Genomic DNA, 26,531 nt, shown 5'->3' with positions numbered 1-26,531 from the left:
AAAAAAAGCAACAAAATTATTGATTTCAGTCAGATCCATGTTGAAGCCACAACAGATTAAAATAGTGACGTAGGACTCGTCAATTTTGTCACCAACTGTTTATCAGTGGAATATGATATAACCATCAAAATAAATGTGTATCCTGTTAACCATGTGCCTGTGTGCTTGCATGTGTGTCCTTTTGCATGTTCATTAGATAAAAAAAGGGGAAACACTCATCAAAACAGTGCACCACTCTGCTACTAATGCTCAAACGCCACAATTTTTAAATATAGTTGGCTTATGAGTCCAAAAAAGAACCTGTGTGTCATTTTGATACGGTGTATGTATTGAAAATATTGTATTGCTATATTGCCTGGGGCTTTGCTGTAGGGTGAACAATAATAATAATAATAATAATAATAATAATATTGTATTAGCTCTTCAATTTCTTGTCCAGTAAATAAGCTCTACTTGAGTCCAGGCTGCAGCTGCAGGGACCCTACAGTGAAGCAGTGATCTTAATGTGTGGATCTAGCGCTGTGGCTTTCCTCCTTGCATTCCTGCACATCTTAATTGGCGAACCTCCTGGCAGTGGTCTCGGTTTTGCCTCGGTTGGCCTGGCTGTCAGCTCGGCACAGTGGCCAGGAACCGCACTATGAACAATGCCCATCCTAATCCCTGAAGAATTCCTACTCCTCTGATCTAGCTGGCCTAAGAATGTGATGTTTAAAAGGCCGGAGGCTCACCAGGAATCACAGGGAGAAGAGTTCTCATGCACACATGTCTTCCATGTTAATTTGTTATAAGGAGCCAGAGTGAGGCAGTGATGTGAGAAGCTGGCAGCACAGTGGCTCTTAGGGGACACACCTCATCATTAACGGCTCCACAGCCTGGCATGAGGGATTAGAAAAATCCATGCCACCAGGGGGTAAACCTGTAATCTCACTGGACAGTTACTGTGATAATGAGAGTTTTGTTTTGATGTGACATGGATTTATTTGTAACACTAATAAACAAGGAAGGCTTATATAACATGTTGTTGGGTTTACCTGTTTGTCAGTAATTTTATGTAGCAAACACTCCTATTTGTAGTGGTCACCTTTCTTTTTGTAAACAATTTGAAATGTGTTAATACACATCAATTAAAGATGCTTAATTGATAGTTATATAGGTCAAATGTCATCAAGGTTCTCAAATAACATTTACTTTGTAGCTACTAAGTCTCTTGGGTGTCCATGGGTGTCCTGCCCTTTCTCTACAATTAGCATTTACTCATGTCACAGTTGCCTCCACTGTGCATACCTCAGTCCCAGCTTTTCTGTATTTTAGCAAGTGGCTGAGCCAGCACAGAGCAGGGGAATTGAAAGAATTTCCTTTTTATATAAGACCTAAATAGACTGTTTGCCTTCAGTGAGAAAGCATAGCGGCACACTTAAAAAAAACTATCACAAAGTAAAGAAACAGTTTTTTTTTTAATTTAATGAGAACTCGCCAATAATGATAAAAAGTACCATTTGATGTGTACTGTAAACCCTGACATGAAGTGCCTGAATTCTGTTTGACTCTTCATGTTTTGTTTTGTCAGCTTCAGAGGCCTGAGTGCCATGCCAGAGGGGTCCCAGTGTGCTCTCCACCAGGGCCCAATGGGGGAAGGTAAGATCAATGCAATGATATTGAGTATGACCAGTGCTCTGGTAATTGCTGCCTATGAATTGAACAGTCCTATAACATGGAGTTTTAATAAGTAGGATTACTCTTAATGGTATATCTAGTTACCCTGGACAGTGTACTAACATAACATAGAAGTATGAAGGTAAGTGGGAAAAATGGAGGAATAGAGGAAATATAGAAGCTTCAGCTGAGAAAGCAGTGAGCTCCCCACCTACAGTCCAGACTAGCAGAAAGGCTCTTTGTGTGGTTGTGGAGCTCAGCCAACCCCGTTCATATAGCTGAAACCCCTGAACACTCACACATCACACCAGAATGTGTCAGAATCCCCGACAGCCAAGATGGTTGGTCTAACCAGCGGTGCTGACCTTGTATGTTGGGGGCCACTCAAATTATATATTATTTTAGTGTTCATTATCTTCAGTCACAGAGCCACAGCATTAACACAGGGCTTCTTTGTATCTGTTTGCCGGCTATGCCCCCCTCCCCACGCCTCTGCTCTTCTCTACTGAACACATTTGGCGCTGGGCTTCCACTTTGGCTGAAACATACCAGTGTGTCAATTGTTCCCTTTTTCCTCTGCGCCTGTCCCTTTGGTTGAGCTTCAGCCAGAGGAGGTTTATGGCTGGGGGAGACGTGTGCCACCCTCATGAAAATTTGTGTCTCTATTTCCTCAAAAGGCTACTCAGCACCGACTAAACATGCTCAAAGCTCATTTTGCAGCTCACATATCCATTGTGAAATGACAGAACACCCACTTGCAGTTGAAACATTTTTTTGGAATGGTTTTGTTTGAGTTAAAGTGTGACTGGCCTACCCCCTCCTGCTGTGGATGGATGGATGGTAATTAAGGGGCAGGGCTGCTGGTAATACGCTATCTGTGTGTGAGGTGATGAGTGGATGTGGTGAACAGGCAGGAGGAATGCACATGGTGAAAGGAAAGTCCTCCTGTCGGGTCAAGGTAAACAATAAAAAAGTTGTGATGCCTATCCAGATCCAATTCTTCTAAAGGTGCAAAGAGTTTTGAAGTGGAAAGAAACCATGTTGATCATTTTCACCATCAGCAGGCTTTGAAAGGTGCTAAGCTTTATCATGCATTACTTTCTTTTGTTATTCTGCACTTTGAATTCCTTTTCCAAAATAAGTGTATGACAGGAACTTACAGAATACCCGTCATAATGTCCACCTAAGCTAAACTTTCAACACCACATGAGAAATATTTTAGGTTAAAAAGTCTAGCCTTTCAATCCAATGGCAGTAGCTCAGCCAGGCAGCAACAGACCTGAGGCAGCATGAAGCATCCCTTTCAAAGATAAGAGTTCCCTCTGACCTACTTAACCCCAGGCAGGAATGTAGCTGTGTGTGCAGAATGTACAGCTTTAAAGGGATTCTGGGGGACGGACGGATCATCTCCATTCACTGCAGCTTTTCCAGACCAGTGGGCATAGAGTTGTGTGGATATAGATGTATGATGGCAGGGATGGCTGCGTCTCTGAGTGGGCTTGTCAATGGAGCTCCTGGACTGGAACTCTCTTTCTGCTTAATCGCCTGTAGCATTAATCACAGGCAGCCTCAGGTTGGCCTGCAGCAACTCCTGTACAAGTTTTGAAGTCACACTCCTAACACCCCCTCATCCTCTTTGTCCACATCTTACTAGTGTTGCGAAAGTTAATTTAAATAATTATGTAACCTAGCCTATATTGTGATAGAGTTCCACATCTACTCATTGTATTTAATTTCATTGTTTGGTTTAGTTTCCCTAGTCTGAACAAAAGAATGTAGTTCCATGTAAATGATTTTACAGCCTCGTATAATGGCATTCCTCCTATAGAGTTCTTCCAGTGGATTACCCACATTAGTTACAGGCTCCCTGCTTTGGGTGTACCCTTTTAGATGGCCTCTTAGAAAGTCATTTGAATCAATAAAACTCTCTATCGGCTTCCTCACAACACTTAACATTCAGCTGACGTTTTGTAGACAGGCACGCAGTGCATTAGAATATTTTAGTGACACTGCAGATGTAATGCTAAACACATTGCTGGCTTAATCATGTTAATTACATGTTATTGTAGATGGTTTATGTCATTGCTGTTGTGTCTTGTAATTTATTGTACAATAACAAAATCCTATCCATTCTCTATTTAGTAAATGCACATAACAAACAAGTAGTAAGTGCCAAAGCAAGCTGTCAAAGTCCTCATTTGACTGCTATGTACTGTAGGTGTTAATAAAGGTTTAAACTACAGGAGAGACATTACACCCTTTATTGCACTGCATGTGATAAACAGCTTAATGTGAAGTAAATTAAGTGTTCCGCCCTGAACTTCCACAATTTACACAGCTGTCCTTGCCACCAGCCTGTGTGGACTCTGCAGAGAGGCGTTAACAGGTGGATCGTTTGGTTGTAGACTGTCAAATTGGTGGTGAAGTTTACAATTGACTCACACCTCGGGGCACAGATTGTGTGTGCTGTCCAGAGGAAATGTGAGTTTTGTTTGGATCCAAAGCTGGCTGTGTGCAAGTGCCTAAAGGGCTCTTTAAAGGGGGCTTGTTTATGGAGGAGTTTCCTAAGTGGATCATCACATGCCTATGCACTGAGGTTAGCTGGCACAGCTGGATCCTTTAAAGGCGAGGGTCCAGCGAAGGCGAGGTATACAGGATTACATTTGAGCTTTTTGAGGAGTTATGTCCTTTTGGTACTTTAACGCCTGCCTTTCGGAAACATGTCATCTTTAATGCCGGTGAAAGGATTCTGTCCTTTTACACTTCCTGTTTTAAATTGATTTATGTCAAAAGGTTTAATCCACAAACATGTAAATGTTGATTCTTTCATTTTGTAGTAGCTTTTCTGAGTATTTTGCTGTAGTGTCCTTGTCTGATCCGAGAGTAAAACTTTTACTCAAGCATTTCAGGAATATAAAAAGTTTTCCAAAGAATCCTGATGTTAAATAAATTAGTGAAATGTGTAGACTACACCAGTTAGTTTCACTTTTAAACATCAGAATTTCCCCAAAGCTTCCCAGTATAGCGTTTTGACCTTGACTGTCTGTGTGGAATGTAGGTTCAGTTTGCATGTGTGTACTCAGCCTCTGTTGTCCACGCGGTTTATTTACCAACCTTCAAGCTAATTATTAACCGCACCTTTTGACGCCAAAGGCAGGTGAAAATCAAGCCATCTTGTGTGTATATATAAAGGACCATTTAAAGCAGAAAACCCTTGACGTGTCCTAAATTCTTTCCACCATCAAGGGATGAGAAATCAATCCAGGCCATCTGTATGTGTCTAGTCACCACTGTTCTGACTCGTGCTGTTTGATAATAGTCTGTGAAACTCGGGGCCTAATCCTCTGAGGCACCTTGTGTGCGTGTACCTCTTGCCCTCCTGGGGGGCAGCCATTCACCGTTGCCAGGTGGGGAGGAGTTTTTCCCAAGGGGATCAGTGTAGAAACTACCTCCCTGTGTCCCAATAGCCACCGGGGGAGGAGTTGAGTGCCGGAGGTTGTGGAGGGGTGTTGACGATGGAAGTTCAGAGTGGATCTTGAGGGGCGGAAGGGCTTTATTGGGATTTATTGGGACAAACACAATTCCCTTCCATCTTTATTCCCCGAGGGGAAACCAGGTCACACACTCTGCACTTGGCTCTAATAGAGTTAGCAGATTAGCAGTCGCCTCAAGAGTTGGTATTGTCATTGCTTGTGAGTGAACATACTAATCAGCCAATTAGGAGCTAGATTTTTCCAGCTTGTTACATACTTTAATGTGGGGGGTGAAAGTTTTCTTTATGGCCTTGAGAATCTCCACAAAATCTGCTAGCAAGCTAGTGTATGTTACAAAAAGTTATAAACTAACTCATGAGACTTACGTTGGTGTAGGTTACCAAAACATTATTTTATCCTAAGGGGATTGAAGGAATGTATGAAGCTGCCAAGACAGTGCCTGGCATCCAGGAAACAAGGAACGCTCATCCCAGATGACTAAACATGATGAAACTGAGCACTAAAATGTTATTTATTATAGATCATCCAGTTGCAGGTACGATCAAGCCAATGTCTTCATGAGGATGTCACAAGATGACTTAAGTTGTGATTCATTGTCCGTTTTGTTCAAATTCACACCTTTGATACATGAGTCAGTATGAATCGAGCAGGAGTGGCTGTGTGAAGTATTACTAGGCAGGCAGGGGCTTGTTTCTCTCAGTGGGATGTTCTGTCCAAGTTTCCTTTATTGTATTCTATGCTCAGAAAAAGGCTTAAAGGTCCCATGGCATGCATTTTATGAGTTTTTTCTTAATATGAATATGCTAATCAGCCAAGTAGGAACTAGGTTTCTGGCATGTGGTCTCCCAGTAGTTAGAAATGGCAATAGCTGTAAACTGAGACCTGGGTATGCTGCTCTGCCTTTGAGAAAAAGAAAACTCAGGTGGGCCAATCTGGAATCTCCCCATTATGACCTCATAAGGGGAAATGTTACCTCCCCTTTCTCTGCTTTGCACGTGCAGAGAATTTGGCATACCCATGAGAAAGAGAGAGACATCATGGCTTTAAAACAAGCGATCATGGCAGTTGGTCAAGGCCCCCCCCACCCCCCACTTCACCTTGCCCCCCCTCCTCTCCTCCTCAATATCATTTAAAGCTACAGACACAGAAATGGCACAACATAAGTAAAGCTCATTGTGGGACAGGCTCTAGTGGATGTAATTCTACACCAAGGCTAAATTTTGAGAAAGAGACTTCAGATACAGTATTAGGGGACCACTAAGGCCTATATAAAAGCATCCAAAAAGCAGCATTTCATAAGATCTTTAACACTGATGCTGATGTCAATGGGCTTTTTCCTGTGGAAAGAGAGTCCTTTTCTGATGCTAAGTGCTCCTGCAGCTTTAGAATAAGCATTTGCATTCTCAACATTGATATAGTCTATGTTGTTCCTGTTTCTTTGCTACTGATTTGGTTAGAAAACTAAAGGACACTTGCCAGGCAAAACAGCTCAGGAGGAAATTTAGCACAAGCTCTGGGTTATTTTTGGAGTCTCATAGGCAAATATATAAGAAGTTTGACTTGGAGTCCCAGTAAATTCATGTGAAAGAGTCATAAAGGTGTGTCTTTCTTGGAGATAGTCCCGCTTTAACTTTGCAGTGCTCACTCATCCTTTATTGATTTGAAAGATTGGTCACAGGAGATGGAGGGATTGAAAAAGTCTTTCAGGTTTCTCGCTTCAGTGGGCGAATCTCATCACTAAAACACTTTAAGGTATGCGAGGATTGACACATTAGAAGAATGTAAGAATTACAGATCAGTGCATTTATATCAATTTTTGTTGACAATGTATTAAACTTGATAGGAATTGTTATCTTTTGTTGTTGTTGTTGATGTTTTTATTCCATCTTTTTATTTTCCATTGCAAACCATCCTTTTCTTCTGACTGACGTTGTTATTACCTTTTGTTTGTTTCCTAAATACCAAGTCAAGTAGACATTGTGTTATTCAAATTACTGTGGACAAAAATATTTTTGCTGTCTGCAAAACAAAAGTTGGATAAGCCAGGTACGTGGACGGGGCAGTTTTAGACTTTGGAGGAAAGAGAACTATAGCTTGGGGTAAAATTTGAATGGAGTCTGGTTTTGCATGAATAAAATGGGACTCACATCATCACAGGGTTTTGCAATCAACCACTAACATCATAGCTCCATGCTGTGTCTCATCATGTTTCCAGAGAAGGAGGTAATATTCAGCTGAAAAATGTTGCGTATGTATGTGTATATATATGTCTATGTGTGTGTGTGTGTGTGTGTGAGGGAGTATATAATAAAAAAATCCTTGCACTGGAGGTTATGGTAGGAACTGTGTGTGAGTGACTGTTTCTTAGATGCAGCATGTCTGCCATTAGTCAAGCATGCTAAGATTGTTTTCACGCAAACCAGAGCATTTTCTTTATAAAAGAATGCTTTGTCATCCCATAACTTCAGACGGATACAAATCATCTCAGTCGTACATAAGTCTGTAGCCTTTTAGAAAAGTTAATAACCAGGTGCTGGGATATTTATGTCAGTGTTTCTATTCACCTTCTGCACCATCTTATTATGCTCTGCATGTCATTCATATAACCATGATGTCAGAGGCGGACAAGTTTTTGAACAGTCTGCTTTGTTAACTACATGATAAGCTCAGACTGAAATGAAAGCAAGAGTAGACTATTAATTCTAGAAAGATTAGTCATGGAGCCCCTCGGTGAGTGTCCTGTCTGCTGTCTGCAATAAAACAGAAGCATTTACACTAAATCACCCGTTCGATACTGGATACCTGATTCTCTTTATATCATTTATACCCCTCACACTCACTGGATTTCTCGTCAAGTAAACGTTCCGGACGGGTAAGCTATTTTATTTGACTTTATCTTAACCTGCAGAATCACTTTACAAATTCATTAACCCTACATGGTTATTTGGTTACTTGTTGTATTAGCGTACACCAGCAGTGCACTAAAAATGATCCACTGTCCATTTGGATCCATAGAAGCAACCAAGGAAAAGAGAAGGTCATGCTTGTAGCATCAACGCACCTTTGTCTGTAAATGTTCACCTTGGCTTAACAGCCGGGAAACTGGAATTCAAAAAATCACAATGAGGGGTTGGGAGTTTTTGTCTGGAATTCCAACCATTTTTCATTTAGCAACAACATTCGGAATCCGTTCACACACAAGCAGCTGATGTAATGTAACCCATGAATGACCACACAGTCTACACACACTTAGCAGTCTTTCTGGTGACTTTTTTGAGTCTAAATGGCTTTTGAAAAACTACTGCGAGTTTTTGAGATTGCCTGAAATGTAGTCCAAATACTACACTATGTCTCTAGCCTTGACTTTGTTAATGGTTATGTCTGTGAGTTAACAACTGTGTTGATTCAGTAGTGAAACAAAGGAGTGTTTTGTCAAGGTGGTGGACTGGGAAATGGTGATCTGTGAAAAAGTCTATGGCTTGCTTGGCAGGTGAATCTGACTTTTTGCAGCATGTGTTTTAGCTGCTGTTGTAGCTGTAATCAGTGTGCTATATTATGTAAATGCACAAATGTCTACTCTTTCAAATGTTTCAGCGCATCAGTTAACACAAATTTAACACTGACAGGTGAATTGTAAAAACGTGTTCGATAGTGTATTTTTTTGCAAAAGTTGTATTTGACTGCCTTAGCCAATTGGTAGTTGTGTAGAAAAAAGAGGGTTTAAACTAGCGTGCGCTGCTCACTGCCACTGCTACAGTGGTTTTGTGTTTATAGACTTTAATATGCAGTTATTGCCAGAACATCATTGGTATTTTGACTTTATATGATATATTTATATATATATAATTTGCCTACCAATAAAGTTAATTGTAACAAATGTGGTCTTAAAGCAGTCAGAAAGCTGTGCTTTGATCAATCTCAGTCACTGAAGGTAAAAATGCTTGAATGTGACTAGACATTAGGTTAGTATGTATATTAATTTCCCATTGTTAACCATTAAGACAATGACTTTAATACAGCAAAGTCTTAACAGTCGTACAGCCAACAAACAAACCATGTCACAGCTGACACATAGAAATGCAGACTATAGATATACAGTACATACATCACATTAAAATATTAGATGGCATTAACAAATAACATAAAAAAACGGCCTAATAATGCTTTCTTTAAGTGAAAACTTGTATATATGTTTCTGATATATATACAACACACAGTGGCTAAAGATCCTTCAGAGATTAGTGATGAATGTTTGCAGATGCGTAAAGACTCTGTGGTACCAAGCAAGAACAGACACTCCACTTCTATACTGTCTGTACGATAATGGATACCTAATATTTAGGATATTAAAAAAAGAACTGCATCATAACTGGTGAAAAACAATGACGCAGATGACACAGATACATATTCTTCCCTGTCCATACATGCTTGTTGAAATGTAGGGGTCACAGAGAAGCAGACTACACTGCAGGTCGTTGACAGGCAGAATGGAAACACTTTGCACTATATTGTACTGGAACAGGCCCTCTGCTTATCTTGGACCTAAATGTCGACCAGATCATTTGCATTTCTTTGCACGACCTGTTTCAACAATGTCAGTTCATGGTTTAACACTGCTGGTTTCCTCTTAAGTCTGTGGTGTGTGGTATCAGCCACAGATAATGCCTGCCTGTAGAGTCTGTGTCTGAAGCTAAGCTGTTGCTGAAGTCAAGTGTGTGCTCAAGTCTTAAGATAAGTCATATAGTATTTCTACTTTACCACTATATTTTTAGTACAGTTCAGTCAGACTTATTTTGGCTCTTAGGTTGTGCTTAAGGAGATATAGGTTATGATTCTGAGCATTAATATATTAACTAAACTAGTGTGGAAACTGTGCAAACATGTAGATTTTTGCTGTTCCAACCCCCCTTGGCATTGACTGCATTCTGCAGCATAGCATCTTTATTATAGAGGGATATTTGGTGTGAGGAAGAGAAGGAAGGAGGAAGGGAGTTCCACATGCCAGACACGTGAAAGTTAAACACCAAATATAAAGACAGAAAGGAAGCAGATGCCTCGTTCTAAGATTCGTAGTGGTGTAGTGAGTGTAATAGCTCACCAATACATTCTCTTTAAACATCAATCCTGTGATTTGTCACTGTCAGCTTCTGCTTGCCAGCTAATCCGTTTCTCCCAGTGAGGTTTTGCATGGGAACTGTGTTGTTGGGGCGGCTTGGTGTGGCTTGTGGTGCAAGTTGTTCAGCGGGATCAAGACTCTCATGAGCTCAGTACTGAGTCATGGAAAGTTTAAGGATGCCAGAAGATGTGTGTGTGTGTGTGTGTGAGATAGAGTGAGAATGTAAAGGCCATCATCCAGCTGCAAGTCACACTTTTTCCCCAATACTTCACAAATCACTAACTTTAGGCACTTGCCGTGCTCTCATGAGAAATATTTCTCTTCTTTAATATAAATAACTACAGGGAGAACTGTAATGGAGGTATGTTCTCTCTAAAACTGTTTATGGGTTATGAAATAGTTTTTTTCTGCAAGATTTTTTTTTACCATCTGAAGGGACATGCACGTGTGTTTGCAGAACAGCCAATAGGAACGTCCTCTCTCTGAAATGATTTGTGATTGGCCAAGGTCTTCCATCACAGGCTAGATTGTATAAAACTTGAAACAGAGCCAAGAGTGGGTACAGAAGTCTAGTTTCTTTTCAGTTCACTTGAATTACAATATGTTGAAAGGTTATTATGGAATTTTTCTCTGCGATTCCAGCTTTAACAATTTGCTTAATGATGGTTTGTGCCTATAAGATTTCCATTTTCCATTATTTGACAAAGCGTCATTTCTTTAGCTTGGCAAAACGGTTTTGACCCCTTTGCCCTGCAAATATCTAATGAAATGAAACTCTCTGCATAGTGGCCACTCAGTGCTCCATTCTCACAGCGCCGTGACTTCATATAGCCTATCTAGGAAACGTCGTGAGGAAAATTCCCCATTTGGCCAGGAAGGATGTGAAACTGAATATGAATTCCATTTTTTCCTAAATTCAAACGTAGGTCAATAAAGACATATAAACAAAGCTGCTGGTCCCCTTCCCTGTTTTTTTTTTTCTTCCCATCAGTTTTCCCCCTCTCTGTTTTTCCAAGGTTCGGCCTTCAGCAGTCAGGAGATCAAGAGGAAATGGCTGGGTTTCCATAGAATATGCAGTGTTGAAATTAGGCCATGTCATTAATGATTTGAGCGAGGCCTTTTACTTTAAACCACTCCCCTGTGTCTTGATCTGGGAGTTGAAACACAGAGCTCTGAGCTAGAGGTGGGTAATATGTTGATATTATAACAATATTGTGAAATGAGACTAGAGATCGTCTTAGATTTTGGATATTGTTTTATCCCAATATAGAATATGTTGTTTTTGTCCTGGATTTAAAGGCTACATTACAATAAAGTTGAGTCATTTTCTGGACTTACCAGACCATTGTAACTGTTCTATTATTTGCCTTTATCTACTTAGTCATTATATCCACATTACTAATGATTATTTATCAGAATCTCATTGTGTGAATATTTTGTGAAAGCACCAATAGTCAACTCTGTAATATTGTTGCGGTATCGATATTGAGGTAGTTTGTCAAAAATATTAATATTATATATATTAATAGCTGTATATATCCCTACTGGAGCTGCTGCCCCCGCGACCCAATACCGGATAAGCGGATGAAGATGGATTGATGGATGGATAATAGCTGTATTTTATTGATTTGTGGATTAATCTGTTGTAGCTAGAATTATATTTATCTGATGTTGTCCCCAGATGGTGTTAAAATGCAATCACAGACTTGCCGTTATTTATCCACTTGGTGGGAAGAGTCATCACTAAAGAAATTTTGAGAGGGCATCTGGTTTATAACAGCATTACACTACTTAAAGCAACACTATGTAACTTTTCCCGCTTCGGTGCCCTTTCAGGTTGGAAGCGGAGTTGTCCCATTATGTCTCACTGGAACTACAAATATGCTACCCGATATGGCAAACATTCATAGTTATAGCCGGGAGAGAGCCGCAAGGCGAATGAAGAAGTGCCGTTCACCCAGTTACAAGTTGATGAACCACTGAAACTGTTTTGGAAACATTATTTTAAGTTACAAAAAGTTCTCTAGTGTTGCTTTAATATTAACAACAGAAAATTGAATTCCTAGAATACTGTGCTGCCTAAGATGAAATACAAAATAATAAAACTTGATTGCATTTCTAATACTCCATTGTTGATTTGATATACTGTGTATACATATTTGATTTTTATTTTTTATAAATGAGCAATGTGAATGTGTAGTTGCACTGTTTACTATTGACGATGTCATCTCCGCTTCTTAAGTTAACTTAGTGCAGTTGCACAGAAACCGGGAATAGTGGAAATATGATTAAATACATTGCTGCAAGAGAACAGCCATGGTGAGTTTCCTACAATAAAGTATAGAAGTGATATCTGACCCATAAAATAGCAGGTGTTTTAAAGTTATTCTCAAACCAAAATGTGTCTTTTGGTATATGAAACACTCAACCTTTTAAGGCTTAAAAGGTGACCTTTTATATGTCTTGTAGTTTGAAGAGTCTCTTTAAAGATGTCCAAGTGAGATGCATATCCAAGTGTGCTGATCAAACTTCCTTAAAATGGACAGTTTTAAGGTCTATCTCTCCAAACCTGACACCTACTTTCTGTCTGTGTTCCTCTTACCTGTCTCAGAATCTCCTCAGTTGTCATCGCCCCTCTCCACCAGTGAACATGACCATGCAAACATTGACTTGGGCTCAGACTGTTACAGCCGACTATGTATGGAGCCATTGGACGGAGAGCGTGAACGTCCGTTGAGCCTGTCGTCCACCCTGTCCTCTGGTTCATCCCGTGATAGTCACAGCCTTTTTGGGAGCACCGTAGCCCTTCCTTCCTCCACCACCCCACCCGTACAGAGCGAGGAGGACATTGATTTGGAGTTGAGCCCAGCCGAAAGCACCGGAGAGCAGGCAGGGGACCGAAGTCCCACCCTCATATGCACCAGGGGCCGCTGGCAGGAACGGCTGGAGCCCAGGGTGATCAGCAACCAGTGGAACAACAACACCACCTCTAACCGGAAGGCAAGTGGTAAAATACCTCACATCCCCGCCCCGCCTGTTGTCACTCACGCCATGGCGCCCAACCCAAAGCTGACCTATGTGGATCGTGTTGTCATGGAGATCATTGAAACAGAGCGCATGTACGTCAAGGACCTACGCAGCATTGTGGAGGTGAGTGGATGTCAGGGTTATGCTGACTGTACTGAAATTGAATTTTCCGTTACAATTAGAGTTTTTCTTTTACTTTCAGCCAAGTATTCATTGTGAGCCAACCATTTCATATTATAGACACTAAATCATCAGTATTCTGTGTACTTAAAGCACATGTTTAACTTGGATTATTGTGCAGTAATGATTTCATGTCTGCAGCACTTTTTGGAGGTGATTTACTGAATTTGGCCAGCTAGGAGCAAAATAGGGAAATTACACTCAACGGCTATTGAGAACAAATAATGTCTGCTTTGTTCCAAACAGCTGTTTGTGGGCACAAATGGGTAAGACATGCAGTGGATTTCTGTATTTCCTCTCATTACCAGGATTCATTCTGATTTCCTGCTTTCTAAAAAATTGGTCAGTTGACAAAAAATGCATGCCTGCCATCTGGCAACTATGTGTGCTCTGTTTATAGATTTCTAGTTCATAGAGATGAAGGCTGTGGAGCAGTTTACGATCTGGTCATAGTGTTGTTTATAAACCATTCTGTGTATTTACAGTGCAGTGAACGTTTACAGCCTGTAGCCTGGGATTATGGACTCCGCTCATATCTGGAGTTCAAACAGTGTCAAAACTGGGACACAGTGCAGGTCTTTCATGACAGAAATCATGGGAGTTATGATCATAGCCAAAGATAGCAGAAAGTCTATCTCAGAGATGTGAAGCATGGAAAATGGGCCAGGCAGGATTTCTCCACTCAACAGCTAACTTATATCTTATCACTTTTTTTTTTAACCTTTTGTAGTCTGGAAACAACTTCTAGACCAAGATACTTCTTTGACCCTCTTCTTCTTCCTGGGTCCTGCATAGAAACAGGAGCACTCTGCTGCCAAACAATCTCTACTTCACTTATGGTGATGTCTTTAACACGTGAGGCATTTCTGAAACTGACTGGCAGTGAACCAGCACCTCACCTTGTCTCAGACTGTGCTGGCATCTGGCAGTTGCTGTGGGAGGGAGTGCAGCCCTCATCACAGCTTGAGTAACGACCCGCACCTGACAAACGCTTCCAAGACTTCTAACTATTTCAGTTGACAGGAGAAGCAGCCCATCAAGCAGCCTCCTCTGGCCCGGGTCATACAAGCCCTGTAGCCAGCCTAGTCTGAGCTGTCAGGCTGTCCCAGCCAACACAAATGCCCCTAGTTTTGCACCATCTGTAGAAATATCACAGATGAAAGGAGAACAATTGTTTTTTCTATAGGCTACAGTGTGGGAACCCAGTCTAGTACAGATGTATCCTCTATCCTTTTTATGATTACAGTATGGCTTCCATCAAATTGATTCCATGCAGCTCATTTTAATTTCACACCAGGCCTTGAATGTGACAGAGACGTGTGAAACTCGTCCTTCATATTGGCAGTGTTTCCTCAGCAAACTAATTCAAAGCTTCCACATTGACACTGAACTCCCTAGCAGCTATTGAAGCTATGTCAACTGCTGAGTTCAGAGCTCATCTGTCACTCACTCTCAAATCTCACTCTCAATTGTCTATCCATGAAATAAAGTTTAGAGAACAGCTGTTTGACCCAGCTGGTCTGGCATGTCTAAATACATCCCCAACACCTGGCTTGAACACACCCTGAAAAATCAAACTCAACATTGTTGAAACTTGAACATGGTCAATGCTTATGGGATTCAGAAAGACCTGGTCCAACATATGACTCATTATTATTCTTGTTTGACACTTTATGATGATGGCTGATTTGATCAACAACACTATACAAGGACAAGGACAAAACAGCTCTTCCTATTCTTTAATAAAGCACAGCTGCAAACTAGGAGACTAGACTAGACTGCATAGCATTAAATCTCTCACGGGGTCTCTGCTATGGTCACGTGTTTATGGTATTAACACTGGGGTGAAGCTTTCTATAGGAGACTATGAGACGCCCTGCTGAATGCGAGTCAGCATTGCTCTCACTTCACTGGAATTCTCCATCCATGACCGGCTGCAGTTCATTCAGTACTGCGATGTGATGACTCTACTCTTAATCGTCTTGTGTGTGTCTGTGTGTCTGTGTGTGTTTGTCTATGTGTGTCTGTCTGTGTCTGTCTGTGTGTGTCTGTGTCATATTGTCTGGGAGGCTGCGTGTGTGTTCAAGCTGTTGACTGGAATGCTCTTTATATAGCTGCGTGTGTGCGTGTTTGTCTCTCGTCAACTTACTCCCCACTTGTTTGGAGTTGTTTGTATGCCACGTGAGTGTGTAATTGACCAAGAGGGAGGATAATCATCCAGATGTTGGCATGTTTAGCTACTGTGTTTTTAGATATTTGGATCTACTCCTGAGGTCCCATTAATTGTATGAATTATACTGAGGATCCTGTTGTTTTTTTTTAAACTGAAAAACCTTGAAATCATGATACAGCATTTATCTGTATAGGTACAATACACCGTAGCCCAACAAGTGTAGGAATCACTTTGTCAAACCCAAAGTCAGATTTAAACATTAACGAGGATATAACAGGAACACAAAATAATTTTTCTACATACATGCTCCCTCTATTGGTAAGTATTTGAAAGTGCCTGGATGACTTAATATGTCACAGAATGTTAATATGACCTTTTATGTATAACTCCATCTCTTATGTCTTTCCAGGATTACTTGGCTCACATTATTGACATGAGTAACCTCCCCATACGGCCAGAGCAAGTGTGTGCCCTGTTTGGAAACATAGAAGACATCTATGAGTTCAACAGGTAAGTCTCACCAACAAATACACACACACACACACACACACACACACACACACACACACACACACACACACACACACACACACACACACACACACACACACACACACACACACACACACACACACACACACACACACACACACACTAAGAAAGAATTTTTGTGTTCTAAATAACGCTCAAACCAAAACTAAAATCCCAATCCAATTTCTTTTTTTTATGATGAATGAAGTATATCTTAAAGTCAACAGTCAAAAGTACGCAATTATGCAACAGTTGTAGTTGAAATTACTACATTTGTGTCCACTTCCTTTTAATCAAGGAAGTTTTCATACCTTTCATATGTATATGATACTCTATTGAAAGGTAACAGAAGAATAACTACTGTTATTTCCCTTGCCGTTGATACTTGTTTCACTGACACAAAACGGATGCAATGACAAACAAAAGAGCGGCACATTCTACTACACTAAACACACTTTTTTAAATATCCAAAGGCCAGGGAAATGGTGGTGCAGCAAGCTTTACATTTATGTCAGCATGTACTCATTGCTGACCACACTGCTTGCCAAAACACACATTAACATTCCTCTCTGCTCTCACAGCGAGAAGCCTCCCCGGTAATGCCAAGGCTATCTTACAGCTCTGCACCATAAAGGGGGGTGATTTGATTCTTATTGCTTTCTAATGAAATTCTGTCCAGCCGTACATTCTGACAATTTGGATTCAAAGAGCTATGTGTTGCCCTTTTTTAATAGATTTGGCTTTTCTTCTTATCAACCTTGCACTAGGAGGGTGATGTCATATTTTACGTTAGCCTATTCGTTTATAGCAGCATTGTTAAGGTGGAGAAATGCTTGTTTCAGCCTGTGAACAGGTGCCACATGTTTACTTAATATTGCAACAGAGTTGTACCAATTTGTAGGAGGCTGCCCAGGGGAAAAATACAAAACCCAATGCCTGTTTAGTCACTGTCCAGGTATCCCACACTGACACGGACAAACTATTTTCTACACATACTGTACTGTACAGTATACACAGTAAATGTCTTGATAACCATTACTTACTTTGCTGTCATTCAAACCCTTGGTTGGCTTTGCCTGTTTTTGTAATCTAGGACGGACATTAACTCACATTTGGCATGCACATTCATTTGATAAATAGCCTTTCTTTTATCCAGGAATTTGTATTTCTTTTTAACACTTAACCCTCTTCCAACCTTAAATATTGACAATGTAATCATGCAGTATGAACAAAATTTACATTTTGTCTGAAAGAAATCTCACCATTCAAGATTCTCTCATTGTACCATGAAGATGTTGATACGTTTGCTTGTCGGGATTCTGTAAAGCGTCTTTGATCTAAGTTATAGAATGCAGTGTGATGAATTGTGTTTTGATTCTTGTAATTTCATGTGTTATGTAAACTGAGCAGCTTTCGTGCAGAGCACTTGTGATGATTGTTTTTTGTGCAGTTGTGTTTTTCCACAGTGACCCTCCCTTGTTGTGTCCTCCTTCAGTCATGCACATGTTCTTGAGGCGTATGTCACTCCGTGTAAAGCATTAAAATGCTGTACAGCTATCTGGTTTTGTTATCTCAAGCTCTTAATGAAGCTTGTTTTGATGGGACTGTGGGCATGGAGAATTCCAAGTCAAACGCATGTTCTTTCATGCTCAATCTGATCATGCAACAAGGTTCATGCTTAATGGTGTATGCTGCCATCTTGTGGGGATTTTTCATTACAAAGTTCAAATCTCACAGAAAAAGTATTAGTATGGATTTATTTTGCCACTCATTGTTATTCCTTCTTTTGTGTTTTCCCTCTGTTTTTGTATTCTGACCTACACAAAGAAATTAGGCTAGCAAATCCATTAATACTCACCTTTCTGTCTTTGTTGTGTTCTGCGTTTCAGTGAACTGCTGCAGTCCTTAGATATGTGTGAGAATGACCCTGTGGCCATCGCTCAATGTTTTGTAAATAAGGTGAGAGAAACCGTCTTGCTCGTGTTGATTTACAGGGATATCAGTTCATGAAAATAAACACCAGTGATGTGTTTTCTGACTTGTGTTTCCTTTAGAGTGAATACTTCGAGATATACACTCAGTATTGCACCAACTATCCCAAGTAAGTGGCAGGAAAATATTGATTTTGATTAGCCTTTTGCTGTAGTACTTTCTTTGAAAGTCAAATCTTTCACAATTAATATAATTCCTCCAGCTCGGTGGCAGCACTGACTGACTGCATGAGGAGTAAAACTTTGGCCAAGTTCTTTAGCGATCGACAAGCTGCTCTGAAGCGCGCCCTGCCTTTGGGATCCTATCTGCTAAAGCCGGTGCAGAGGATCCTGAAGTATCACCTGCTACTTCAGGTAAGGAATGTCCTCAGTGGTCATTTTGTTTTACAACATTTCTACAAAATGTAGCTTGCAAACTTGGGTGAATTTCTCGTTCTTTATCAACCGTTAATGAGTAGTTTTCAAACCTTTTTCATTTTGTAACTGTTGCAGTAAAGATTGATTCTGGCACACATCTTTCTTTGTTTGGGGAAGGATTTAACTAGTTCCCTTGTAGGGGGGGACCTTGTCAGAAATTATACCTGTCCTTGATCTCTTTTAAAGGAAATTGCAAGACACTTTGACTCTGACGAGGAGGGCTATGAGGTTGTTCAGGAGGCCATAGACACCATGACCGGAGTGGCCTGGTACATCAATGATATGAAGAGGAAACACGAACATGCTGTCAGAGTGCAGGTCAGATGGAATTAACGTGCATACATGCCAACACCCACTTAAAAGGCGTATTCATCCCATTGCCATACAGACAGTACAAAATGTACTCCGGTGCTTTTGCAAGATGTTCTGTTGCGTTGTTCTGTATTTCTATTGTCCAGCGCTGCTCTAACTCTTTTTGCTCTTGTGGAGTCTGGAGGGCCCAAATTAATTTCTTTCATTAATTTATTCCACATATTTGCTTTTCTCTCTAGCATAAGACGTATTATAAAGTATTCCAAATTATAAAGTATTGTCCAAAACAAACCACGAACCTTCACAATGGGGTATTGACCTATTTGCCTTTTCTCAAGTCTAATTAAGTGCTAAGGTGAGGGCTACAGCTTTTAAATTATTCCCTCCGTTTCAGCCGTTGACCATTGGCTGGTTAACTTTCTTGGTTTTCTATGTACATGTGTTTTTATAAAGATTAAAAAATGAAAGCTGACACGTGGCTGGCATTTATTTTCTTTCATACTAAAGGAACATGGCTGACGCTTGGGTATGTTCTTTTATGTGCATCTTGCAGGAGATACAGTCTCTTCTGATCAACTGGAAGGGTCCCGACCTGACCACCAATGGAGAACTGGTGCTGGAGGGCACCTTTCATGTCCTGCGGGCCAAGAACACCCGTACACTCTTCCTCTTTGAAAAGATGCTCCTTATTACCAAGAAAAGAGGGGAGCACTATGTCTACAAGATCCACATCTTAGTATGTCTTTTGACATTTCTTTTTCTTGATTAGTGATTTTAAAAGTTTAAGAAATGTACGTGAAGATAATTATATTGGTGTACAACAGAAAGATCATATTTTATGTTAAATTACACAGGATTTACATAATTATCACATATATTTAATAGGGAAGCAAACTGAAGCCAACTCAGTTGATTTAAGCTACATCACTACATTCTTTGTGGTTGCAGTGCTCCACCCTAATGCTACTTGACAGTGCGAAGGATCCCCTTCTCTTCAGTGTCATTCATTTCAAGCATCCCAAGCAACCCCATACGGTGCAGGTAAATGTGAACCAGTAACTGTCAACCGGTTTCCTTCTGCAGCACAATTAGAGTATTGTATCAATTGTGCAGCTATATCACAAAACACCTGCTGTTGTTCATTTTTGTGCTCTTGTTGTCTTGGAATATTGTCTTGGATCTTTAGAGATGTAGCTTGTCTCTATCTTGTTAGCATGCGTGTAGCTAGTGTATCTTTATTAAAGTCAATTACTTTTCTAAATGGCAAGTTCTTGTTGTTCCAGACCAAGTCAGTAGAAGAGAAGCGTCTCTGGGCCCATCACATTAAGAGGCTGATTCTTGAGAACCACAACACCATCGTCCCACTGAAGGTAAACAACACAGTCCCTCATACACAAGTTTTATTCTTCTCAGCTAGTGAAGAATTGCCTTGTATTTTAAACACACTGTCTCTTTCATTAAAGGCAAAAGACGCCATCCTGGACAATTCTAACTGTAAGTGTTACAAATAGAGTAACTTTTGTTACGCTAGGGCTAATGTTACTGTTTCCATAGCAACAAAGATGCTGCTCACAAAAGAGGAGGGTGGTTACATTACAGTGTAAATTTTGGAATGCTGTCAAATGTACCAGGAATACTTTTCCTATAACCTGTCTATGTGGACAAAGAAAATTGTGGCTCTGAGTGTGATGACATATCCCTCTACTGTTCAGATCCAGGGAAGTACCACTATAGTCCTGAGAGGCTGAAGAAAGCAGAGTCCTGCCAAACTGACGACTTCCATCTCAAAGGGCAAAATGGGAGAAGGAGATCAGGTTAAAAAAACAAACAACTACTCTATTCAGCTATTTGTGTCTATTTATTATGTATTATTATTTGTAATAATTAGAATAGAATTGCTGATGATTAATTGGCACTTACATTGTAATGTTTTTTTACATTTTTTGTGTTTTTAGAGCCTGCAAAACAAATCCTAAGGAGCACAAGAGGTTGGTACATTGTGGGGAGTTTGTTTATATCACTGGATGTTCAGTAAGATTTTGGCAGCCAAAAGGACAAATTCATCAATGGTGGGTCATTTTGAGCCACGTTTGGGGTGCTGTCCACAGCCCCCTACAATACTAAGGTTATTACCCACATCTCCATTGCATTTCTGCTTTGTTCTCCATCAAAGACACCTGGAAAACCAGATCAAAAGACTTCACTCCCACTCCACTTGCCTCACTTATAATGAAGTTAATTGTATGGCTTTGTCATACACAAGCTCTCCTCCCTCAGATCCCATCTCCCTGCTCTCATCCATTCTATTTGGCCATTATGAATGAGAAAACCTCTGTATTCTTATACCCAGTTCTTTGTTTCTCCCAGTCCAGATCAATTTTTTTTCGAACCAATGTAATGAAGAAGCAATTTTCATGTCAACTTTCCCATCTCAGTGAGGGAGTAGGTCATCACATCCTGGCTAATTGCATCATGTCCAGTTTGAGCTTCTGAGAGGAAGATGTTTCTAATTGGAATTTATCTAATCACAAGGCCTCCCTTAAGTCTGGGCCGGACTAACTACTGCCTCACTCAGTCTCTGCTTGTGGAGGCAGCGATTGTGTCCTGACCATAATTGTACAAGATGCATGTGGTATTGAGGTTGTTTTTTCATGTAACGTTGTGTATTGAGCACGCTTTTTGTCAGTTATTGACATTCTCTTTTGTTTATCTCTCCTTCTCTTCTTTGTCTTTGTTCTCCTTGCAGCTGTTTTAAAGGTAAGTGCTGAAATCCAAATGTAGTCTTTCTAACCTTGATAAGCTTTTTCATTCTGTTGTATGAATGCCGTTTTTAGGTCAGTGGGCTGGGGTGAGATATGGTTTACCCAGTTTTGATATAGCAATTCAAACTTTCTATTCTAATTTCAAAACAACTTCATCCAAAAATGAGAAAGTACAGACATCTTCATAGAACATATTTTAACTTGCCCTGGATTACACAAATCATATCTCACCCAAAGCTAAAGCAGCTTTTTGATGATTCCATCCCATTTACAGCCTTGCAATCACATCATGGCTCTAGCACTGGCCTTGCAATAACAACCACATGTCTATGACTTCATGCTATAGCATGCAGAGAGTGAGGGTGCACTGCTGGGGGAGAGATGCTCCCTTCAGCCAGTTACTAGTGTCAGTACACTGGCCTCCACTCTATGCGGACCCCGGGCTGAGAGTCCATGTGTGGAGGATGTCATTTCCAGAAGGGACTCTCTGGAGCAGCTAAGTCCTACTGACAGTGACCTGAAACTGGACTCTTCACCCAGTGAGGGGGGGCAGGAGCTGGAGAAGGAAGAGGAAGCAGAGGAGGGGGAGAGTTACAAGGAAGATATACTGATGGGAGACGACCAGGTAGCCGACTTTGCCAGCTCAGTGCTGGCAGCCATCTCCTGCTGGCACTATAAAGCCAGGGCTTTGCTTTCTTCTCACTTCACAACGGTGAGGGTTTCTGCCACCCGTGGGTTTCCCATTTCCTGCTCCATTCCACTTTACAACACTCCCCGCCACTCTTTCTTCCACGCTGGCTTGCATCCCTCTCCCTCATTTTTTCATAGATAGAACCAACTAACACCTGCTACCATTTGCACTGTGTACATTGAATTCCTTCTATTAAAGTGCATGGACTGAAGTTCCCCCAAACTACAAACTCTGAACTCCGAGAAATATGGGTGAACCCTTAAAGTCAAACTTGGTGCATGCCTTTGCTTTTATTGTTCAGTGTTGTATCTGGAGTTGGATGTCTTTCCACTGTGCTTGCACTGTTACCCTCTGATTGTATGTTTCCCTTATCCATGTAGCTAAAGGGTGCTGTTTTTCATGATTTTGTTTTTCTGGTACATGATTGATGTCAACGCTTACGCTGTTGAAACCATGCCTGCATTATCATAAGAACCAGAGGCGGAATGCCCTGTTAAATATAATTTGACTTCAAAGGTTAATGTTGCCATCTAATTAAATGGCCATTATAATAGCAAAAGCTTTGCTCTTTGATAATCATATTTCCTAATTACAATTCCCCTGTGAATATTCATAATTAGAAAGTCTTTGTTAAGATAAATTGTAATTGTTGTACCAGTATTGTTTCTGAACGTGAATTAATACATATATAACCATTGTAGTGGATTTGTCAAGGCTGACCTTTAGGATGATTTAGAATAAAACCCTCGGTTTAATACCGTGTTTTGCTCTTTCAGGATGATCAGATCAGCGATACGGCTGAACTGAAAACTATACAGAGAGAGGAGATAGAAACTCCCAGGCAGGAGGAAAAACATGTTGATGTGGCTGTGAAAGAAACTCCTGCCACACAGGTACTTAATAAAGCCTTTTTAGATTTATACACGCATCCATTCATTACCACACGTGTCTCTCAGGCCACCTGTGACATTTATTTGCTGTGTAAAGAATGCCCATCTATACTCATGCCCCTGGGATCACTTTGTTTGTTAAGTATATTTTCTAGCCATTGTATATTTTGAATGACAAACCTTTAGTCTACTTTCTCTTGGTATAAAGTATGTCTGTGAATGAGAGCAAGCTGAATTTATAGTGCATTAGACATTTTAGTAAGTTTCCTACCTAATAAGTGCCCTTTGCCCACAGTGCACAGCATTTCTATAAGGCCTATTTAACAATATGCCTGGACCTATATTAGTGCTTGATGTTTATTTTTCAGTCCTGGAAATTAAAATGCCACACACGCACACACTGCTGTTCTGTGGTCAGCACTCCCACCAAGAAAGGCAACATTGTATTTTGGAGCAGTTCTTACCTGATTCTCACTTTAACTTTGCAAAATTGCTCCTGCATGTGAGCAGAGTGTAGGTTGTTACTCTCTTCCTAACCTTATGTCCACCACACAGTTCCAAGCTGCACTATTTTACAATTGCCAGCACTCCCAAAGAGGCAGACACCTGGAAACAAATTTAGATTAATGGCAGACTAAGGTGACATCAGCACCATGAACGCTGTTAGAGCCGCAGACATTGCGATGTTCATCGTTTTAACTTGCTAAGGGTAATAGAAATGGTCCAACAAGGAGGCATTAGAAACCAAGCTGCGACTACAATCACAACATCTCCTTTGTTTTTCCTACAGTTTCATATTGTACATAGAAAAAGATCACTGTAATAAAGCTTAAGTAGGCTTCATAAGACAAAAGACATGCATCATAAATTGTGGATGCTTTAGATTAAACCGCCTAGGTCCATTACGTTAATGGGTAACAGAGAGTGTTTCCCATCCTAATATCTCTTTTACTCATTACATCCCACTTTGCAAACACTCATATCATGTTTCAGGTCAATGCAGAGGAGCTGTGCCCTCTAGACTGTGTCTCTCAAGCAAGGACGAGCGATCAGCTGGACGTGCATTACACCCAGTGCCACGAGTCTCCTGTCTACTCTTTGCAACAAGAATCCAACACACCAGAACCTCAGGATACATCAAGAGAAACTGGAGAGGAAGATGAAGGCGAGAATGATTCCTCTGTTCTCCAAGTGGAGGAGACGAGTGTACTGACAAATGGGGAGCTCTCAGAGGAGGAAGAAGAGGTGCTTTCAGACAATAAAAGCATCTTACCTTCCTCTGTGTTGAACCAGGCAAGTGTGATAGCTGAGCGCTTCATCAGCAGCCTCTCCAGACGGAGCAGTCTGGTCTCAGAGGACTTGGGTTCCCTCGCCTACCCCTCACCCTCAATAGATAATGACGTCTTCAAAAGCCCCTCAGCTTGCATGGACTTTGAGGAACAGACCCAAATTTTGGCCAGCTCTTGCCTAGAGCCACAGGTGACCTCAGAGGCTTACTTTTCAACGCCTGCACATGATCCTGCACTGAATGCCCTCATTGGAGGGGAACTCAGGTCCACTCTCTCTAAACAAGATCGTCTCCTCATCCGCAAGATCAGAAGATACTATGAGCACGCTGAGCACCAAGATGCTAACTTTAGCATCAAGCGCAGGGAGAGTCTCTCCTATATCCCAGCAGGTCTGGTCCGGCACCTGAGCCGACAGCTTAACAGTGTTCCTCAGGAGCAGGCTGTCCCAGTCCACAAGAAAGGCCTCTCTCAGAACCGCCCCACTTCCTGGTCTGTGTTTGACCTTCCTGGCTTGGAAAAGATTCGAAACACTGACACTCATCAAAAGACTGAACCACAGAGACCAGTGGAGGTCAAGGCTAGATCTCAGAGCATCACAGATTCCTCTAGCACAGAAGATGAGGTCAGACTCTCGTCAGAAATTCACAAGGTTCTGCAAGACATGAAAATGGAGGAGGAGAGCCAGGATGTCTTGCAGATGGCAGATGAGCAACTTGATGATTCAAGATTAGAAGCAATACAGGATATCAGCTCAGACACTTCAGATGTTAAAACCAGTAAACAACCACCTCCTATTTTAGAAGAGTCTGAGTTAAGCAATGCTTCAGATGGTTCCTCCATCTCATCCCCAACTACCACCTTTCCCGCAGTGGGAGGATCCTGTCAGGACTCTGAAGACCATGGCCATGTAAACCATGGCCAACTACCCAAGATTAATAGCTTCCGGACAAGTATTGATGAGGACCAGATCCTACAAGACATGGGAAAGATGAAAAGCAAGGTGTTCCAGCTGGCACGTCAGTACAGTCAGCGCATCAAAAATAACAGACCAATGATCTGGCAGAGGAACCGAGAAAGAGCAAATCAACAGGGCTTGAAGACTATGCCTGCTGTCAACGAGGAGAAGATGCAATTAAAGAAAAAGGGTAAATAGGATGCAAATGATTGCCATGTTGCTTTCTTAAGCAGTAGCCTACCTCTTTAACTCATGTACGGAGAAAACTGAACACTGTCTATTTTTTGTGTATGTGTGCAGGTAAACCCAACCTGAGATTGTCCTTAAAGACTTGCAATCAGGCGGTCATCCACGAGGAGTGTTCTCTGAGCCCGGGCCAGACCCCCAGTACTGACGCAAGCTCCCAGAGCCCAGTTCCCTGGCCACAAAGCCCACCGCCAGAGACAGATACCTTCCACTGGCCTGACGTACAGGAGTTGCGCATAAAATACACAGACAACTCCCACTCCTCAAAAGTAACCCGTAGCTGCACAGTCCCAAACGGGATGCTGGAGTGCTGTGCAAACAGGTGTAATGGCTGCTCACAGAAGTACAATAGTGCCTCTGATCTTCACAAAGCTCTGACAGACTGTCCGAGGACACAGTCTGAAACGGTATACAAAGAAAGGTGTCCTGTGGTAGAGGACTGGACAAAACCCCAGCTTCAGCCTCTACTGTACAGGTGGAGCTCCTTGGACCACATGCTTGGGTCTCTTACCCTCCATGAAGTACCGAACCTTCAGGAACCTGTGAGAAGCTGCTACACAGCCAGTCAAGTGTCTCTGATAACAAAAGAAACTGACAAACTACAAGATGTGGACAGCGTTTTTCAAGGGGGCCTAGACTGTGCCACAAAGTCTGCTGCCCCGGTTTCAGGGAAGTTGACAGAAAGTAATCTTGTGAAAAGCTTACGAGAGAAATTCCAGAGCTTAACCACAAGTTCATGAACATGTGAATTATGTACATTACTAATATCAGGGACCATCATGTGGTACCCCCCCCCCCCCCCCC

At 41.3% G+C, this 26,531-nt stretch overlaps 1 protein-coding gene across 7 annotated transcripts in view; it reads left to right on the top strand.

Moving 5' to 3' along the window:
* LOC116669870 (pleckstrin homology domain-containing family G member 3) overlaps positions 1 to 26,529 on the top strand; it is a 31,577-nt gene extending 5,048 nt beyond the window's left edge. The window contains exons 2-19 of one of the 7 annotated variants that reach the window (XM_032499942.1): positions 1,568 to 1,635; positions 12,875 to 13,413; positions 16,053 to 16,153; positions 18,064 to 18,133; positions 18,229 to 18,275; positions 18,369 to 18,519; positions 18,769 to 18,900; positions 19,448 to 19,630; positions 19,843 to 19,935; positions 20,178 to 20,264; positions 20,358 to 20,388; positions 20,607 to 20,708; positions 20,850 to 20,882; positions 21,641 to 21,651; positions 22,003 to 22,368; positions 23,124 to 23,240; positions 24,231 to 25,671; positions 25,782 to 26,529. In XM_032499942.1, the coding sequence (XP_032355833.1) occupies positions 1,587 to 1,635; positions 12,875 to 13,413; positions 16,053 to 16,153; positions 18,064 to 18,133; positions 18,229 to 18,275; positions 18,369 to 18,519; positions 18,769 to 18,900; positions 19,448 to 19,630; positions 19,843 to 19,935; positions 20,178 to 20,264; positions 20,358 to 20,388; positions 20,607 to 20,708; positions 20,850 to 20,882; positions 21,641 to 21,651; positions 22,003 to 22,368; positions 23,124 to 23,240; positions 24,231 to 25,671; positions 25,782 to 26,467 (4,239 nt within the window). In that variant the 5' untranslated portion in view covers positions 1,568 to 1,586 and the 3' untranslated portion in view covers positions 26,468 to 26,529. Of the gene's footprint in view, positions 1 to 1,567; positions 1,636 to 12,874; positions 13,414 to 15,793; positions 15,962 to 16,052; positions 16,154 to 18,063; positions 18,134 to 18,228; positions 18,276 to 18,368; positions 18,520 to 18,768; positions 18,901 to 19,447; positions 19,631 to 19,842; positions 19,936 to 20,177; positions 20,389 to 20,606; positions 20,709 to 20,849; positions 20,883 to 21,640; positions 21,652 to 22,002; positions 22,369 to 23,123; positions 23,241 to 24,230; positions 25,672 to 25,781 lie in introns of those variants that run through there. The other 6 variants (XM_032499945.1, XM_032499941.1, XM_032499940.1 and 3 more) reach the window with 6 other exon arrangements.
* The last annotated feature ends 2 nt before the right edge of the window (positions 26,530 to 26,531 follow it).

Source organism: Etheostoma spectabile, chromosome 20 (assembly GCF_008692095.1).
Source record: "Etheostoma spectabile isolate EspeVRDwgs_2016 chromosome 20, UIUC_Espe_1.0, whole genome shotgun sequence".
Classification (NCBI taxonomy): domain Eukaryota; kingdom Metazoa; phylum Chordata; class Actinopteri; order Perciformes; family Percidae; genus Etheostoma; species Etheostoma spectabile.
This window is presented reverse-complemented; position numbering and strand designations above follow the sequence as displayed.